At 43.3% G+C, this 18965-nt stretch overlaps 1 protein-coding gene and 1 long non-coding RNA gene across 10 annotated transcripts in view; one reads left to right on the forward strand and one right to left on the reverse strand.

Moving 5' to 3' along the window:
• LOC138748448 (uncharacterized) overlaps positions 1–18965 on the forward strand; it is a 162847-nt gene that overhangs the window by 23463 nt on the left and 120419 nt on the right. The gene's annotated exons all lie outside the window — the stretch shown is intronic.
• The window catches only part of LOC138748445 (sodium/calcium exchanger 3-like), a 173627-nt gene that overhangs the window by 13591 nt on the left and 141071 nt on the right, over positions 1–18965 (reverse strand). For 7 of the 8 annotated variants that reach the window (XM_069908682.1, XM_069908685.1, XM_069908683.1 and 4 more), the window contains 3 exons: positions 10838–10941; positions 9065–9082; positions 3264–3388 (listed from right to left, as the gene is read on the reverse strand). In XM_069908682.1, coding sequence (XP_069764783.1) covers positions 3264–3388; positions 9065–9082; positions 10838–10941 — 247 coding nt within the window. The remainder of the gene's footprint in view (positions 1–3263; positions 3389–9064; positions 9083–10837; positions 10942–18965) is intronic. The other variant, XM_069908686.1, reaches the window with a different exon arrangement.

Genomic DNA, 18965 nt, shown 5'->3' on the forward strand with positions numbered 1-18965 from the left:
AGATTTCAGAAGTTTTCCCACATTCCAAAGCTGTATGTTGTTCACACGAGTGTGTGTGGACAGCACAGGCGTGTGGACTGCAAGGGCCTGTTGCCATCCTGTATCTCTAAAATAATAACTGTATCTCACATTCTTTCATATATTGGTTAAAATTCCCCATTTGATGGCTGATCGAAGTAGCTTATTTGGATGCGGTCAAGAACAACGTTCTCCTCTTTCGTGGTTTTACCACTATGTTTATTCATTATTTCTGTTCAATTACTGTGTTCTTAAGCCAGGACTAAATCACCAGACCTATCAGAAAAAAAACCCTTGTAATTAATTTATCCATTCGTCAGAACCTCAAGATGTCCATCAGGTCTCTATTCCCCAGCCAAATGAAAATCTTTAGAAACAAAGTTGCAGGGTTCAGGTGGTCCCACAGCTATTGCTGCACCACGATGTATTTCAGTGGTGTTGATGGAGGAGGACGAACATTGAAAAAGCTTCCTCCTTTTTCTTCCAAGAATATCTCATGTGAGAGAAAATATCCTGAGATGTTCCATCAACTTGCTTGCTCTCCAGTTGATTTATCGTAATACAAGTTGACCCAGAATATGAGATAGCTGCCTGCTCCACAACATGGCCTGCGCAGGAATATTTAATGCAACACATGGTAAAAAAGGTTAATTAACTTTCATTAAATTTTAATTTACATTTTTTACTTTAATTTTTAATTTATAGATACAGGCCCTTCCGGCCCATAGGCCTGTACCTCCCAAATGCACCCGTGCGACCCGTGAACTTGCTAGACTTTGGAATGTGGAAGGAAACCGGAGGAAACACACACAGGTCATGGGAATAACTCCCTGCAGACAGCTCTGGATTCGAACCCAGGTAGCTGGTGCTGTAATAGCATTGAGCTAGCCGTGCCACCCCAATTAAAAATTTAAAAGCATTCATCCAATGTTGGCCTCTTGCACATCCAACATTTCTTTCGCTCAGTTGTACTTTCAGCAGTTCTTGTCCAAACCTCTGAATTACACTCCCCACACTGTATTCTTCTCCCTGTATCAAAGACAGAGCACTCCACAAGTGGATCTTCTTGTTGATACACCACAAACTATTTTTTAATTAAGTAGTTCCCATCTTCCAAAAAACATTTACCAGCTTTCATAGCAGGAACAGAACATTTAGAAACTATTGTTCTATTTCAGTTTGCACATGGGAGATCTAAAATATATTTAATTTTCTGATAACGAAGTCAATTGCATAATTATTTTTATATGAGCTCTGAATATGCTGCTACACCAGCAACTTTAAATTGATTTTAACACATAATAAATTTGAGCTGCATGTAATTTTTAAAAATTAAAAGCTTCATATTTTACACACAATATCCCTTAACTCTGGGGTTGGTGCTGCCACACAAATCCCTTGAATTAGTCATTGCTCTAAAATTCTTGTAACTGTTTTGTGGAAGAATTTTGAAGTCTGTTTAAATTACTTCACCCTCCTCCATTTCTTTTCTCTCATTGAAAAAAAGTTACTAAGCAGATGGAGATTTTTTTTCCCCTAGAATTGAGAATGTCAGGAAGGTGGAAATTGCTTATAGCAGTTCAGATCTTGTCCAATTCTGGGGCTGTCAGGGTCAACCTGAGCAATCTGTAACAAAGAACTGCTGGAGGATCTCATTGGTCAATCAAAGTTTCAGGTCTGGATCACTCAACAGGACTAAAGGAAAGGGGTTAATATGGAGAGAAAGGGAAAAAGAAGCTGGTAAGTGACCCAAGAGGTGATTGGTATAGAGAGAGGTCGAGGGAGAGACCATCAGGATGTTAGAGTGGAAGGACGGGATAAAAAGTACCATATATACTCTTGTAAAAGTTGATGTCATGTAAAAGTTGACCCCTACTTTAGGCCAAAAAATCTGGAATTTTCCATATATCTTGTTTAAAAGTCAACCCTCGTCTCACACCTTGGCCCCGGCCACCTGCCCATTGGAGCTCCCGACATTCGAACACAGACTTCCCACCGGGTCCCGGCCGCCCATCCATCAGAGCACCCGACATATTGGCCATGGCTTCACACCTCGGATGCCTGCCCATCAGAGCTCCCAACTCCTCCAACGATGCAGATACTTAATGCAGTCAAAAGTAGTATCCGTGTCATAGTCGACGCCATAAATCTAACATTAAAAAATAGTCCATAAGACTTGACTTTTACACAAGTATACACGGATGGTCACGGAGTGGGTCAGAAGTGATGGTTACAGTGGGACCAGGCGGGATGAGAATTGCCCAAGGCTAAAAACCTGAACGTTCATACCAGGGAATTCAAGGCAGTCCAGGAGGAATATGATGTATTGTCCTGCAGATTTGTCCTGATGGGATTTTGTAATACTGTTGGTGGATTCCTAGAAGGGTGGAGATGGCTTCCCCACTGCTGACCTGAGATGGGAATGACTGGAAGATGTGAAGCCAGAACTCTCGGATAATCAGGGGTGGAATCCTTGGACGTTATTCTCTGTCCCACTAAGGATTTCATCTTCTGCTTCCATCCTGCACAATGCTGTCGTAGGCATGGAAGCAATCTTGGGAGTGCAAAATGAATTTCACATATAGTTTCCACTGATTTAAAGTTTGTAAAAAATGTGTTACCTAACTGAGCTCCCAGCTTGGTTTATTTAAAGGGCGGTTGGTTAAAATGAGAAAACAATTAACAACAATGGTATTCATTTGGAATTTTTCACCCATGAAATTTGAAATTACCCAGCAAAGCGGTTCTAGTGGGCAATCTCAAAGGCTTCCAAGGCAATGAGGACATCTTTGATTACTGGCGAGTATGAAAACTGAAGACTGGAATGATCAAAACCGACAACTCCTTTCAGCAATACAACACTGCAGACTATACAACGCTGGAACACATTACACAAAATCTTTAACCTGTTGTTAACCCCCCCCCCCCCATTAATTGCTCCCCCCATCCCCACCCTCCCTGATACCTGGACTAACACAAGTTCCTTGTTCTCAGTTCTGATGAAAGACTGTGGTCCCCAAACATTACCTGTTCCCTTTCTACAGGTGCTTCCTGACCTGAATTTTTGCTGCCTTTTCTGTTTTCGTTTTATTCCCAACTTTGGTCTCCTGAGCAGTGACTGAGAGTTCACCACCAGGGGCAGGGGCCAAGGACTTGCACCCAAACTAACTCGTATTGTTATAATTAAATAGGTGCTCATTGGAGTTAAAAAGCATACATTAGGCATTACATTTGTGTGAAAGTACCTTAAATTCATAGGATTCTTCAATAATGACTTCCAGCTTGGAATGTTCCCCCAGGATAGGCTTCCCCATCTCCGCAATGCGTTGGGCTTCCTCCTCCTCGGCTGTCAGCTTTTTATTGGCCTCTTCTGGAAATAGATGTTAGACATTTCACTTGATGCCCTCAGCATGAGAGAATCGTTCAAATATCTATCCATATCAGAACACGAACGTGTATTTAAACATAATGGATAAGACTCTCAGGAAGATCTTCCAAGAACACAGGGAGATCTAAATTCACAAATTGGATCACTATAGAAAGGGTAATGGAGGGTTATGGGCAGAGTGAAGGTCAGTGGGACTAGGAGAGTGTAAGTATTTTGGCACGGACTAGAAGGGACGCAATAGCCTTTTTCCATGCTGTAATTGATATATAAGTTGGTAAAGACATTTTTCTGAACCATGAAGTACACTGGGATGCAAATACAACATTTATCAGGCCACCAGAGGAGAAGGGATTTCTTTGTTTTCTTCACCTAAAAAGAGTTTGCATTCTCCCCACTATTATGCATGATCACTGAAAGGTTTGGAGATTTGTACCAATTAGTTGTTCAGAAATAAACAGAAGCCAAATACATTCACACCAAGCGCCATCAACAAAACAGTTGAAAGTTTTTGATATCTCATTGTCCATTGACCAGGCACAATTCTACAGGGAGTTCCCAAGCCACTCAGTTCCAGAGCTCTTTACAAACATAGAGAAGGGTACTTGTGAGGTGAAAATGTCCGCTTTTGATATCGAGGCAATGTTTGACCAAGTATGGAAACAAAAATCCCCAGTGAAAAAATCCCACAGAACCGAAGTGAAAACTCCCCAGTGTCTGAGGCATCAGAGCGTACGGAGATGCATGGTTGTTCAAGGTCAACAATCTCAGACCCACACAGGAGTTACTCCAGGCAGGGTTCGAATCCCATGCTGGCTCTAAGGAGTTTGTACATTCTCCTAGTGTCTGTGTAGGTTTCCTCTGGGAGCTCTGGTTCCTCCCATCATTCAAAATGTACCGGGGGTGTAAATAGGGCGGCACGGACTCATGGGCCGAAATGGCCCATTAACGTGCTGCATGTTTAAAAGAACACCATAACTGGTAAACGTAGCATTACAGCTTGTCCTACCTGACACCTGATGGGGGTGATCTCATGAAGCAGGATGGTAAACGCAGCATTACAGCTTGTCCTACCTGACACCTGATGGGGGTGATCTCATGAAGCAGGATGGTAAACGCAGCATTACAGCTTGTCCTACCTGACACCTGATGGGGGTGATCTCATAAAGCAGGATGGTAAATGTAGCATTACAGCTTGTCCTACCTGACACCTGATGGGGATGATCTCATGAAGCAGGATGGTAAACGCAGCATTACAGCTTGTCCTACCTGACACCTGATGGGGGTGATCTCATGAAGCAGGATGGTGAACGTAGCATTTCAGCTTGTCCTACCTGACACCTGATGGGGGTGATCTCATGAAGCAGGATGGTAAACGCAGCATTACAGCTTGTCCTACCTGACACCTGATGGGGGTGATCTCATGAAGCAGGATGGTAAACGTAGCATTACAGCTTGTCCTACCTGACACCTGATGAGGGTGATCTCATGAAGCAGGAGCAAAATATTGCTCGGCAGAATTCCTTCTCAAACAGCATCACACACTTACACAGTCAAAGGAACCCAGCCAAAGCTGAGACATTAGACCAGGAAGAGCCTGTGAAATGACACCGTCAGCACGCAACCCTGAAACAGGACTCATTGTCCTGGATACGGAACTGGTGTTCGACATGATTTCTGATGAATACCACTGACTTTCACCATTGTGTGAACCCTGCAGAACTCTACCCCTCCCCAACATCAACCAGTTATGAAAAAGCCAGCGCCTTTTTCCCAGGACAGGAGTAGCAAATACCAGAGGACATCTGGAAAAAGTGAAGGGAGGGATGTTTAATGGAGACATCAGGGTACGGTTTTTTTTACACAGAGGGTGCCTGGAATGTCTTACCTAGGGTGGTGGTGGAGGCTGGTACAATAGGGACATTTAAGATACTCTTAGACAGGTATGTGAATCAAGTAAAATAGAGGGTTACAAGGTAGGAAGTGTTTAGTTTTTGTTGGTAGGAATATGCACAACATCGAGGGTTGAAGGGCCTGTACTGTGCAGTTGTGTTCTACGTTCAAACTTCTGCTCGTTCTTATTTTCCTCCAATATTCCCTTCCTTGCCAGAAAATATTTGCTCCCAAAAAGAAATATTGAATGTGAACAATTGAGAAGCTGTTCATATCACCAATGCTTTGTCCACCGTTCTGCTGTGGAGTAACCATCCCTCTGGGATCCTTCTTGCAGCTAAGTTGTGAGGCTGGGAAAAGCTGACCTACCATAGATAACCTGGAACCATAGATCCATTGAACGCTACAGCACAGAAACAGGCCTTTTGGCCCTTCTAGTCTGTGCTGAACTATTTTTCATAGCCTTCCATACCCCTCCCACCTATGAACCAATCCAAATGTCTTTCAAATTTGAAATTGAGCCAACATTCACCACTTAATCAGGCAGCTCATTTCACATTCTCACTGCTCTCTGTGTGAAGAAGTTCTTGCTAAACTTCTCCCCTTTCACTCTTAACCCATGTCCCCCAATTCTTATTTCACCTACCCTTAGTGGAAAAAGCCTTCTTCCATTGACTCTATATACATCCCTCATAATTTTGTGTACCTCCATCAAATCTCTTGCATTCTCCAATGCTCCATTTCTAAATGGTTTAACCTTTCCCTGTAACTCAGTTCTTCAAATCCCAGCAACATCCTAGTAAATCTTCTCTGCACTCTTTCAATCTTTCCTATAGTTAGGTGACCTTGGTTTGTCCTCCCAAAGTGCAACACCTCATACTTGTCTGCATTACATTCCATCTGCCACTTTACAGCCCATTTTTCCAGTTGGTCCAGATCCCTCTGCAAGTGTTGAAACTGTTCCATGCAGTCCACAACACCTCCTATCTTTGTGTCACCTGCAATCTTGCTGATCCAATTTACCATATTATCATCCAGATCACTGATGAAAATGATGTAACTGTGTGCCCAGCACTGGGTCACTGAGGCACATGACTAGACACAGGGACCCAATCCTCTACCACCACTCTATGGTTTCTCCCGCAAAGCTAATGTCGAATCCCGTTTACTCACCTTGTGTCTGCCCCCTTCCTCTGTCTTTTTCTCCCAGCTCTATATTCACAGAGCCAGCCTCTACTCCAACTAATTCTCACCTTTGCTCCCTTCCCATGACTACGTACAGCCTCGTGTCTGCTGATCTGTGCTCCTCCCCTTGTCCCTTCTTTCCTCCTCTCCCCACCTTTTTATTCAAGCATTTGCCTGTTTCTCACACGTTGACAAATCCCAGGCCTGAAACATTGATCATGTATTTTTACCTTTGCCATATAAAGGACACTGTTTGACCTGCTGACTTTCTCCAGCTTTGTGTTTTTACTTCAACCACGATGTCTGAAGATTTTTGTGTTTTATTTCTAGCAGTGAGCTTTGAATTGGATCTCACAAAACTTTACAAGCCAGAGATGTCAGGTAGTATTCCATCCACACTTTCAAGATATAAGGATCAGGGGTCTGGAAGGCCCTAGCTACCAAGATGCAATCTGCTCATCTCTCATCCCCCCACCAGCCCTCTACATTCACAGTACCAATCATAGCACATGAACAGGAGCAGGTCCTTCAACCTGGCTCGATCACAATGTCCAAATCGAACTAAAACCCTGCTGTTTATACCTGACAGGATCCACCACAATCATGTGTTGATATAGAAGTCTATTAAATGTTCTCATTGTACCAGCCTCCACCACTACTCCTTGCAGCCTGTTCCAGACACCAGTCACTCTTTTGAGTCTCCCCCAAACATTCCTCCACTCACAAACAGATGTCTTCTGGTACTTGCTATGGTCACCCAGGAAAACATGCTGGCTGTCAGCCCCTCATAGTCAAATCTACCTTTACTAAGTCACCTCTCATCCTTCATCACTCCAAAGGGAAAAGCCCCTGGTCCATCAACCTCACTTCAATATTGCCACTGAGGGGAAAAGCTACAAGTGTAGGCTGTGTGGGCAGAACTGGAGGGTCCTGTCTGGCTGCATCACTGTGTGGGACGGAAGCTGCAAAGCATCGGTCAATTCAGTGGATCATCCAAATAGCCGAGAAGAGCACTGGGGTCTCCCTTTCCTCTACTGATATCATTCGCTGGGAGCATTACTTAAATAGGGCCCAAAGAATTATCGAGGATCCTTTCCATCCACCACACAGGACCTTTGACCCACTCCCACCAGGAAGGAGGTACAGGAGCATCAACATCAGGACGGCCAGACTGGGGAATAACTTCTTCCCACAGGCTGTGGGATTGATGAACGGTGTCCTGTAACCGAGTAAATCAGCCCAAAATATTTATATACCATATATTTTTATTTTAAATTATATCTGTATGTATATATGTGTGTGTTGTATATGTGTTCACCAGAGAAATGCTGGTTTCATTTGGTTGTATATGTACAATTAGATGATCGTGAACTTGAGAAGTGATGAAAGTATTTTTTAAATTAATTCACCTCAAAGTTGTAGAACTGCCTGGAAAGTTCCTGAAGATACTGCAAGTTGAGTTTTGAGTAAGAGAATAAGAGGCATCAGAGCCTCTTAACATGGATGCACAGTTCCCCAGCATAGTGAGAGGTGAACTCACTGCAGCAAGGCTGTGGACTTGCCAAGGGAACGGCTGGTGGGAATAGCAGTACTTATTTAACCCATGTCCTAACTCAGTTCCTGAACAGGGAGATGGCTCTGTGAATGGAGAGGGAAGGAGATGGAGAGTTGGAGGAAAGAAGACAAAGGAAATGAGTCGGGAGGGAGAAAAGAGAGCCACCCCCTCCCCTTATTTGCTGGTGTGCCGTCCTTCCCTTATCCATCTATTACCTCCTGCCTGTTAACCTCTGCTCCTCCCCCTGCCCCACCCCACCCCACTATTTTGTTCGAGTGCCTACCCACATTTTATCCATACCTCGATGAGGGATTCAAGCCCAAACCGCCGGTTCTGTATCTTTATATTTGCTGTATAAAGTACATTGTTTGACCTGCTGAGTTTCTCCAGCATTGCGTTTTTATTTCTATCACCAGGCCCTGACTCCATCCATACTCTGGTAGCTGTACTGATCCAGTCCCCTACACTCATCCAGTCACAGAGCAGGGGGGACACTAAATAAATCAACCATTCTCTGTCATCTTATTTGAAGGCAAAGAACACGTGTAAAATAACGTCTGCCCAATGTAAAATAAACTGCTGGGTGACTAGCAACTGCATCAAGAGTTAAGGGCCACGCTGGGAAAATATAAATAATAGAGTCATAGAGCATGACCCAACCTGCCCATGCCATCCAAAATGTGGCACTCACACTGGCTGCATTTGGGCCTTATCCCTCTAAACCCATCCTATTTGTGTGGCTATCCAAATGTTTCCTAAACACTGCAATCGTACCTGCCTCAACCACCTCATCCGGAAGCCCATTCCATACGCCCTCCACCCTCTATGTGAAGAAGTCTATTGGGTGCAGAGAGCCCAGATTCTGATTCCATTTGTAACATCCTTATACCGATTCAACAAGACTTTTGCCCAGGGGATTTTGGCCTCTGTTCAGCTGGTAACTGCTGAATGTGCAAGATAAGCCACAAGGAGATGGTCCCAGTTAACCCACAGTGGATGTGGTCAAGTGGTAGAAACTGAAATCTTACCATCAGTCAGCAAGAGATCTGCAGAGAAAGAGAGAAAAAAAACCATGAAGTGGAATGGAAGGGCAGCTGCAGACATGTGACAAACTGCATCTGATCTGGCAACCTATGACCTCTGCAGAACTAAGAGGAAATTCTTCTGTGATTTTAATAGAGATACAATAATACTGAAACTAAGGAAGTTATGCATAAATTACAGTTTTAAAGTAAGAAATTCAACAATATTCAAGTCCCCTTTATTTGTCATCAGTACCATAACTACTAATGCAGTGCACAGTAAAGACAAGATAGCATTTCTCCAGGACCATGGAGCTGATTCGCATAAACAGGAGTTAAATATGAGTCATAAATCAATAAAAATCCATGATCCACTAGTGCACGTATGTTCTAGGAATTGAGGAGCCTGATGGCTTGGGGGGAAAAAAACTGTTGGACAATCTGGACGTCAGGGCCTGAATGTTATGGAACCTCCTTCCGGATAGTAGAAGGGAGAAAAGTTTACAAGGGGTGTGAGAAGTCCTTCACAATGTTTATTGCTTTCTGCATGCATCGTGTGTTGTAGATTCTGTCATGGTAGGAAGAGAGGCCCCAATAATCTCTGCTGACTCCACTATTCAAGCTAACTGCTGATTTGATAAATCCACCATTTAAATGTGGGAGTTGGGGTTCACTTCAACACTAAAAATATGTTTAGTGCCCAGAAGTGATGCCTCGTTTGCTGGAAGAACCTGTTTGATACAGGCTTCATGTTCTACCAAAGCAATATTTGTTACCTCGAAAACAGACCAAGCAGTCAAAACAGGAACCCAAGAAAATAGGAGCGGGGGGCCATTCTGCCCCTCATACCTGTCCACCATTCTGTATGAACAGGGCTGATCTCTTCCTGACAACGTAAAGATCAGCCCCAGTGGATCATGTTGACTTGTTCCAGATCGCAATGGGAATGTTGTTCAATTTGAATCTGGATAAATGTGCAGTGTTATGTAATAAAACTAAGGGAGAGAACAAATTAAAATGCTCTGATAATTTCTGAATGGAGTGAGGATACAATAACACACACTGGGTCCAGGTGATGCTGATCACCTTATTTCCAAAATGTGCTGAACTCTCAACAGTGATTGCATTTTCTGCACTGCTGAGACAGAAAAGAAATGTTACAACAAAATATTTTTCAGTAATAACACAATAATAATGACCAAGAAAGGTTATTTCCCACGGTGGGAGAGTTTTGGGCAAAGGGGCACAACTGCAGGATTGAAGGGTGTCCTCTTCGAACAGAGGAATTTCTTCAGCCAGAGGGGGGAAGAATCTGTAGAATTTGTTGCCACAGGCAGTTGTGGAGGTCGGGTCATTGAGTGTATTTAAGGCAGAGATTGACAGGTTCTTGATTAGCCAGGGCCTCAAAGGTTATGGGGTGGGCAGTGGGGCTGAGTGGGAAAATGGATCAGCTCCTGATTAAATGGCAGGGCAGACTCGATGGTCTATTTCTGTTCCTATGTCTTATGGTCTTATCTGCAATGGATATGGAAAATCTAAGGGCCTAATATCAAGGATTAACCATCAGTTATGGTGTGGGTGTAATGGAGATTTCTGATACAGGGGAAATTTTAATATTTTCCACAGGCCAAGGTTGTGACAGAGATATGATCAACAACAATGAAACATTAACACAGCTGGTAACAGACTGTTGTAAGTGAACGCCTTCCAATTTTAACAAGAAGTTTTCTAATTGAGCTCTTTTGTGAAGAAAACACGGATTCACATCTCTTTGCAAACCTGAAATTCCACGTTTCATCCATCTTGGCTTCTCCAGGACAACATAAAAGCTTTCCTGCTTTTCGTACTCTTCGTCGTCCACAATTTTCACTTCGATTGTCTTCCTGCAGAGGGAGAAGAGAAGCAATTCCATGAGTCTGCGGACCAATTTGCTCTGTACAGCAAACTGATGAGAGTAAAAGGGTGGAAGGTAGAGAAGCCTGAAGACTAGAACCTCTAGGTTCAAGTTAGTTTCCAACGGCTATCAGGATCTTCAACCTCCAACACCACAAATCAACACTATTGGTAACACCACTGTTTTTCCTTAAACAATGGATATTTATTCTCTTCATATCTTTTGTATTTATTATCTCTTCTTAATTTTATTTAATGTGTACCTTTTAGCTTTTGTCATGAAATACCTGTTCGGCTGCAGCAAGTGAGAAGTTTGGTGCATGTCTACATTGTACAATGTGTATGACAATAAATGTTAGCAGTGATCAATTAACAAGTGGTGCACCCATCTTCTACAAAGATGCAGTCCTTGGGAACGCATCACCAACGACAGGCACAGAATGAGTGATTCAACGCACACCAGCTTTTAATGTGAATCCTACTTTGCACATGACCTCATTGAATGGTGGAGCGGGCTCGACAGGCCCAGATGGCCCATTCCTGCTCCTATTTCTTAGGATTAATTATGAATATTTATTTTCTGTATTGCAGAGTTTGTTTGTACTTCTTGTTTACATTTCTCTCTTTTCTGCTGTTTTACTTCTGCACTACTAGTAAGTGGTAATTCTGCCTGGCCCGCAGGGAAAAGCATCTCAGGGATATAGGGCACATCATGTACGTACTCTGACAATAAATCTGAACTTTTGCAGCTATTGAACTCCAAAAGCATCTTGGTTCTTCACTGTTCTAATTAATTTCTTTCAACCAATGGTTGTTGAGAAATGGCGTGCTTCAGACTGAGTTCATATTGCCTGTTTCCCGGCAGATCATGGAGGGCAAAATCCATAAGCCTTTCTCTCCTTTTGCCTTCTGTTGCTGAATTTAAAGAGAACAACAATATATTTGGGTCTTTATGTTGCTTTGCTGTGTTTTCCCAAATCAGTCTTCCAGTATTTTGGGGACTGTCATGGCTGTTGATACGAACTAAAAATACATAGTGATTCTTGGACTCACAAACTGTGATATTCCATCCAAGATAAGTGTCCAAGGAAAGATGGAGTCATAATCAAGAGTTTAACCCATATAACCATATAACCATTTATGGAGCGGAAACAGGCCATGTTGGCCTTTCGAGTCCGCACCGGTTCACTGATTTTGTGCGCCTCTTCAGGCATTGGTCCTGGTAGATCTTCATTCAATAACGCTGGACGAATTCAATGCAGGTGGAATCAGTCGTAGAAATGTTAAAAGTTCATTCAATTTCATGCAGGATACAGCAAATCTGTAGTTGTTCCACCTCTCTTGTCAATCATACCCTACCATCTTTTCCCAAAGTTTATCATGTCTCCCCTCATCCTTCTAAACTCCATTGCATATAATCCCAGTCTTTCTAACCTATGACAATCCTGCCATCCCGACAACTAACCTTGTAAACGTGCGCTGCACTCCCTCTATAGCAAGTATGTCCTTTTTTAAATATGGGGCCCAGATCTTGACGCAATACTCCAAGTGAGGTCTTACCAGAGCTCTGTACAACTGCAGGAGGGCTTCTCTACTCCTATCCTCCAATCCCCTCTTTATGAAAGTCAACATACCATTGGCCTTCTTCACCGCTTGTGCTGAATCTGCACTGGTGAACAAGTATGCCCAGATCCCTTTGCATTACCCCACTTCCTAGCTTAACACCATTTAAATAATATTCTGCTCTCTTGTTTCTACCTCCAAATGGACAACCTCGCATTTACTCACATTAAACTTCATCTGTCATTTCTCTGCCCACTCCACTAAACTATCCAAGTCCCCTTGCAATTTCATGACGTCCTCCTTGCTCTTTACACTACCACCCAGTTTAGTGTTATTTGTGAATTTGCTTATGTAGTTATTTATCCCCTCAGCCAAATCATTTACATAAATGATAAACAACTGAGGGCCCAACACCGACCCCTGCGGGACCCCACTTGTCACATCCTGCCATCCAGAAAATGACCCGTTTATCCCAACCCTTTGTTTCCTATTTCTCAACCAATTATCTCTCCATGACAGCACCCTACCCCCGATATCATGCTCCTTGATTTTGCAAACTAGCCTCCTGTGTGGGACTTCCTCATAGGCTTTCTGAGAGTCCAAGTACACCATATCTACTGGCTCTCCTGAGTCCACCCTCCTTGTTACATCCACGAAAAATTCCAGGAGATTAGTCAAGCTAGATTTTCCTTTCAGGAACCCATGCTGACCAGCACTGATACTATTATCCCTTCCTAAGTGTTCTGCTATTTCGCCTTTAATGATGGATTCCAAAATCTTCCCCACCACCAACGTCAGGCTGACCGGTCTATAATTTCCCGTATTCTCTCTCTCTCTCTCTCTCCCTTCTTAAAAAGTGGTACAACATCAGCCACTCTCCAGTCTGCAGGCACTTCCCTGGAATCTAAAGAACTTTGGAAAATATCAACTAGTGCTTCCACAATTTCCAGAGCAACCTCTCTCAGCTCCCTGGGATGCAGCCAATCAGGCCCAGGGGACTTGTCAGGCCTCAGTTCGAACATTCATTTACAAAGCCCTTACTTACAATATGTTTTGTTTCAATATGAACAAGGGCAGACAATTCCTGAAGAGAGTAAAAACACAAAATGCTGGAGAAACGCAGCTGGTGAAACAGTATAAGGCAATGTGGCTGTGGACTCGAGTCTGGAGTATTCCACTATTTATAGTTTCTGAGCTGTTGCCTGGGGAAATTCAGTAGCAAAGGAAAGATGTTGAATTTCCAGCCAGAATTATTGTATGCAATTCTGGAGATTTAAGTACAGTCAAACAAACAAAGGAACAGCAAAGAAAGACAGTAAAAACACGATGCTGGAGAAACTCAGCAGGTCATATAGCAAATATAAATAATTAACATTTCGGGCTTGAGCCCTTCATCAAGGTAGGCAGGTGCCCGAAAAAAACGGTGGGTGGGAGGCCACCCTCCACCCCACTGACTCCCACTCTGACCCCTGCTTGGTCTTTACCATCCCCTCTGACCTTAACCCCTCTCAGAGAACACAGACCAAGCAGTCAAAACAGGAACCCAAGAAAATAGGAGGTGATGGGAGAGGAGGGGATAGGGGAAAGGGATGGGAGGTGATAGGAGGGAAATGGGAGAGGATGGGCGGGGGAATAGGAGGGGATGGGGGAGGGGAGGGCTCTGGGCCTAATACGGCAAATGAGACTATAGCAGGAGGGCACATTGTTTGGTGTGGACACACTGGGAAGATATGAATACAACCACGAGTGTGTATTCTGCTTGAAGCCCAATGAAGAGATATTTAGATGCTACACCAAATATTAACCATTTCTAGACCCTTTAAATTCATCAATATACCCTATTCTGCTCAATGACACACCTTCTGTCATCACATGGACCCCAGCCACTGCTATCCTATCATCCAAAGGAGAATGGGGTTCACCCAGATAAATGGGGAAATAGTAGTCCCAGATACCCGAGAAGGGTTCTGTCTGACGACTGTCCACGGGAGGACTAGAAGCATCGTGAGTGCAGTTTTTCTCATTCATTCCAAATACTGTCGTGTGTTCCATAAGAAATTGTGAGCAGGATTCAAAGTGTCACCAATTTCCTGGCACCGTCAGAAGCACATCACACCACTTTATCAAAAGTTGCGGTGCCAAGCCCAACACCTACACCGACTCTGGAATTTGTGATTTGACATCACATTTCTCTTGCCCTGAAATTGGGGATGTTGATATTTTAACTGGTTGTGTCTGCAAAATGTAAGTCTTATCCATCATAAACTGTGATTCAAATATCCCTAATTGCAGAAAAGTTATCAATAAGATAGAAAGAGTTCAGAGAAGATATTCTAGGATGTTGCCCAGACTTCAGGAACTAAGTTACAGGGAAAGGTTAAACAGATTAGGACTTTATTCCCTGGAGCACAGAATGAGGGGAGATTTGATCGAGGTATTTAAAATTATGAGGGGGATCGAAAGAGTAAATGTAGGTAGACTTTTTCCACTGAGGTTGGGTGAGATACAAACCAGAGGAAGTGGGTAAAAGGGGAGAAGTTTAAAGGGAATATTTTGTGGAGCTTCTTCAAACAGAGAGTGGTGGGAGAGTCAGACAAGCAGGCAGCTTAAGTGGAGAATGTGGGTTCAGTTTTATCATTTAAGAAGAATTTAGAAGGGTACACGAATAGGAGGGGTATGGAGGGCTATGGACTGGGTGCAGGTTAGTGGGACTAGGCAGAATTATACTTTGGCACAGAACTAGAAGGGCTGAAGGGCCTGTTTTCAATACTGTAATGTTCCATGGTGCTATTCACAGTTGTAGCTAGTACCAGAAAAAAAAGGAAGTGACATTTAATTAGTGCAAATATTTAGTGATCTTGGAGAGGCTTATGGTTCTGGTTAAACTAGTTCGGGGATGTTCAATGGCATGGTTGGATAAAAACAGCACGAACCTGGAGGTGCTGGTCTTCGGGCTTCTCCCTAAAGGTAGCAGCAAGAAGAAATTGTGACCAGGGAGATGGGTACCCTTTCCTATGTTGGCTGCTTTTCCAAGGCTGTGGGAGGTATACATAACGGGAGGGAGGGATGTTGCCTGGTTTAGAGAGTCAGGAGAGGTGGAGACTGAGGGGACCTGATAGAAGGATATAAAATTATTATGGACATTGACTGAGTAGATAGAGCCTTTTTCAAAGGCTCCAGGAGGGCATAGCTTTAAGGTGAGAGAGAGAAAGTTTGAAGGAGATTTGACAGGTTTTTTTTTTTTTTTACACTCCTTTTACACACCAAAAGGAGAGAAAGGCTTATGGATTTTGCCCTCCATGATCTGCCGGGAAACAGGCGATATGAACTCAGTCTGAAGCACGCCATTTCTCAACAACCATTGGTTGAAAGAAATTAATTAGAACAGTGAAGAACCAAGATGCTTTTGGAGTTCAATAGCTGCAAAAATTCAGATTTATTGTCAGATTCTGCAATTAGGGATATTTGAATCACAGTTTATGATGGATAAGACTTACATTTTGTAGACACAACCAGTTAAAATATCAACATCCCCAATTTCAGGGCAAGAGAAATGTGATGTCAAATCACAAATTCCAGAGTCGGTGTAGGTGTTGGGCTTGGCACCACAACTTTTGATAAAGTGGTGTGATGTGCTTCTGAAGGTGCCAGGAAATTGGTGACACTTTGAATCCTGCTCACAATTTCTTAAGGAACACACGACAGTATTTGGAATGAATGAGAAAAACTGCACTCACAATGCTTCTAGTCCTCCCGTGGTAGACACCTGGAAGGTGGTGCGGAAGGAGAGGATGGCAGTTGATAACGTTTAAAAGACACCTCAAAAGATTTTTGAATCGGGAATTTTAAGGGTTATGGGGAATGGCCTTTCCAGCCCATGAGCCCGTGGTGCCCAATTACACCTAATTAACTTATGACCCTGGCACATTTTGGAGGGTGGGAGGAAACCCACGCGCAGACACAAGGAGAATGTACAAACTCCTTACAGACAGCAGCGGATTCAAACCTAGATCGCTGGCACTATAACAGCGTTGGGCTAACTACGACACTAATTTTATTAATAGGTTTAGGCAGGCAGACCAACGTAGGCAATTATCCTGAAAACACCCTCTGAATATTATTTTTAATCAGATCATTTTCATTAGACGATGCGTGGTTTAAAAATGACCAATGGGTCATGGCAGAAACTGGAGAAGGAACAGAGGCAACATTTTCACCTGAAACATAAACCTTCTTTCTCTCTCCACTGACAAACCTGCATTTGCTAATTTTTCTTTTATTTTGGATTTCCAGAAATTGCAGTTTTTTTTCTGATTTTTTTGCTTCTCTCTGTTGTCATTGCAGTCACTGCCCTGTCAGTTCTGTTTACAAGAAGTGACGCAGTATCCGTGTTACATATAATGAGTGTTAGTAAATGTGCAGCTTGCTTCCAATTCCCAAATTCATGTCATACCTTTAAATCATAGTTTTGCATTTATTAAAATAAAATAATTCTTCACAGTGAAGCTTCCTCACTACCCACGCACAGACTTGATGGATGGTTCCGCTGGAGCCTGTTGTCACAGGGGCAGGAATGGGATCTAATATTCCACAAAGTGGCACAATAAACATTCCATTTTAAAATTTACTAAATAACCTCACAGGACTGGAAATCGTAGAAAGCTTGAATCATTATGTCCCGACTCAGAGATGTTAATTTCGCAAAATTTCCTTGTGTTCTCTGCAAAGTCAAGGCATTAGAGAGAGAGAGAGAGAGAGAGAGAGAGAGTGTGTGTGTGTGTGTAGAGAGGGAGAGACAGAGAGGAGAAAGAGAGAGAACTGAGGGAGAAACAGAGAGAAAAAAAGACAGGGAGGGAGAGAGTGAGAAAGAGAAAAGGAGAGACAAAAATAGAGAGGGAGAGAGAGAGATGGGAGAGAAAGGGATTGAGAGAAAGAGAGAGAGATTATTTCTGTCAAAATCACAATGAAGAAAGTTAATCTTATTTCACCAATAAATTTGTTCCTCCTGTTTCAACCAAGCAAAGCTCAAAACTCAGGCTGATCATTTCCTTTCAGGCCTATTAGCTTCACTGTACATCTAATGCAAAGAATCTGTCCAGTTGCAGCAATATTCTACCTCTTTCTCTCCAGCTACAGTGGCATTTGTATGAATCCAATACATGTTTTTTTTCTGATGTCTAACTCAGAAGGCTGTCTGATTGAAAATGTCTCACGTTAGCCGGACTAGAAGCTCAAAGAATCTTGGAAGAGTTTGTAAAAGGGCTTGGTGGCCAACTGAACCTGCAGGAAGAGAGCAGTTCACAGCAGGATCAGAGGGGGTTTCAAACATCTTTCAAGTGTCAGGAGAAGCGGTTAAAGAGGGTACGTGCAGGTATGTTGCCACAACTCTAACTCAGCAGGGGAGCAAGTGCATTGATAAGGACCGAAGCAGTGGGCATGTTTTGAGGTTTTGTTTGCAAAGGCAAACTCTTGTGCCTGAAGCCATCAAGGTCTGTAGCACATCTGCACAGCGACAAAGCCCGCATCACAGTCTGGTCTTGTAATTTGTGAGCCCAGGACACGTAAGGCTGCAGAAGGTAGCAAACATGGCCAGATCCATCACAGGCTCCAACCTCCCGTCCATTAACGCAGACAACAGCCAACATAATGAAGGACCACCATTACCCCGATCACAACCTCTTCTCACTACTGCCTTCAGATAGAAGATCCTGAAGACCAGCACCTATCAAGCTCTTGAACCTCCTCTTGGTACATTAATCAGGTACAGCTCCAACACACCAAAAGGACTGTCCATATCATTCCAAGTCACTTTTATTCTTGCATTATGAGTACAGCAGCAGCGACCCGGGTTCGAATCTGGCACTGCCTGTAAGGAGTTTCTACTTTCTCCCCGTGACCTGCATGGGTTTTCTCCGGGCGCTACGGTTTCCTCCCACCGTTCAAAACATACCGAGGTTGGTGGGGTAATTGGGTGGCACAGTTTCATGGGTCAGGAAAGCTTTTGATCGTTTGGTATCATTAGAGTTAAAAATATTCATTATTTATTTATTTATTTGTGTTTATGTTCACCTTTTAGTTTAATGAATACTATTGATTTTTGTGAAGATAATTCTATCATCATTCTGTAGGATGTACTGTATGCTCATGTGAAGAGGAAGCACCTGGAATGTCTGGAACATGTGTATTGCATGTGGTCACGTGTCCTTCTGGACCTGTCAGTCAAGGTTGAACTCCAGCCACTAATTAGTGCACACCTTTCTGTTGGCATATTCAAATCACTCAGGGTCACTATTGGCTAGACATAGATTAGCGCTGTATTTAGCACCAGCACCGAGCACATTTCGGTCTCTCTGCCTCGTGGTCCGAGTCCCAGACATCGCTCCGTGCCAGGTCGCTACTGTGGACGTCCCTTGGAAGGGTCACAGGTAAACTGAGCCGTAGTATTGCTATA

This window comes from Narcine bancroftii, chromosome 13 (genome assembly GCF_036971445.1).
Source record: "Narcine bancroftii isolate sNarBan1 chromosome 13, sNarBan1.hap1, whole genome shotgun sequence".
Lineage (NCBI taxonomy): Eukaryota > Metazoa > Chordata > Chondrichthyes > Torpediniformes > Narcinidae > Narcine > Narcine bancroftii.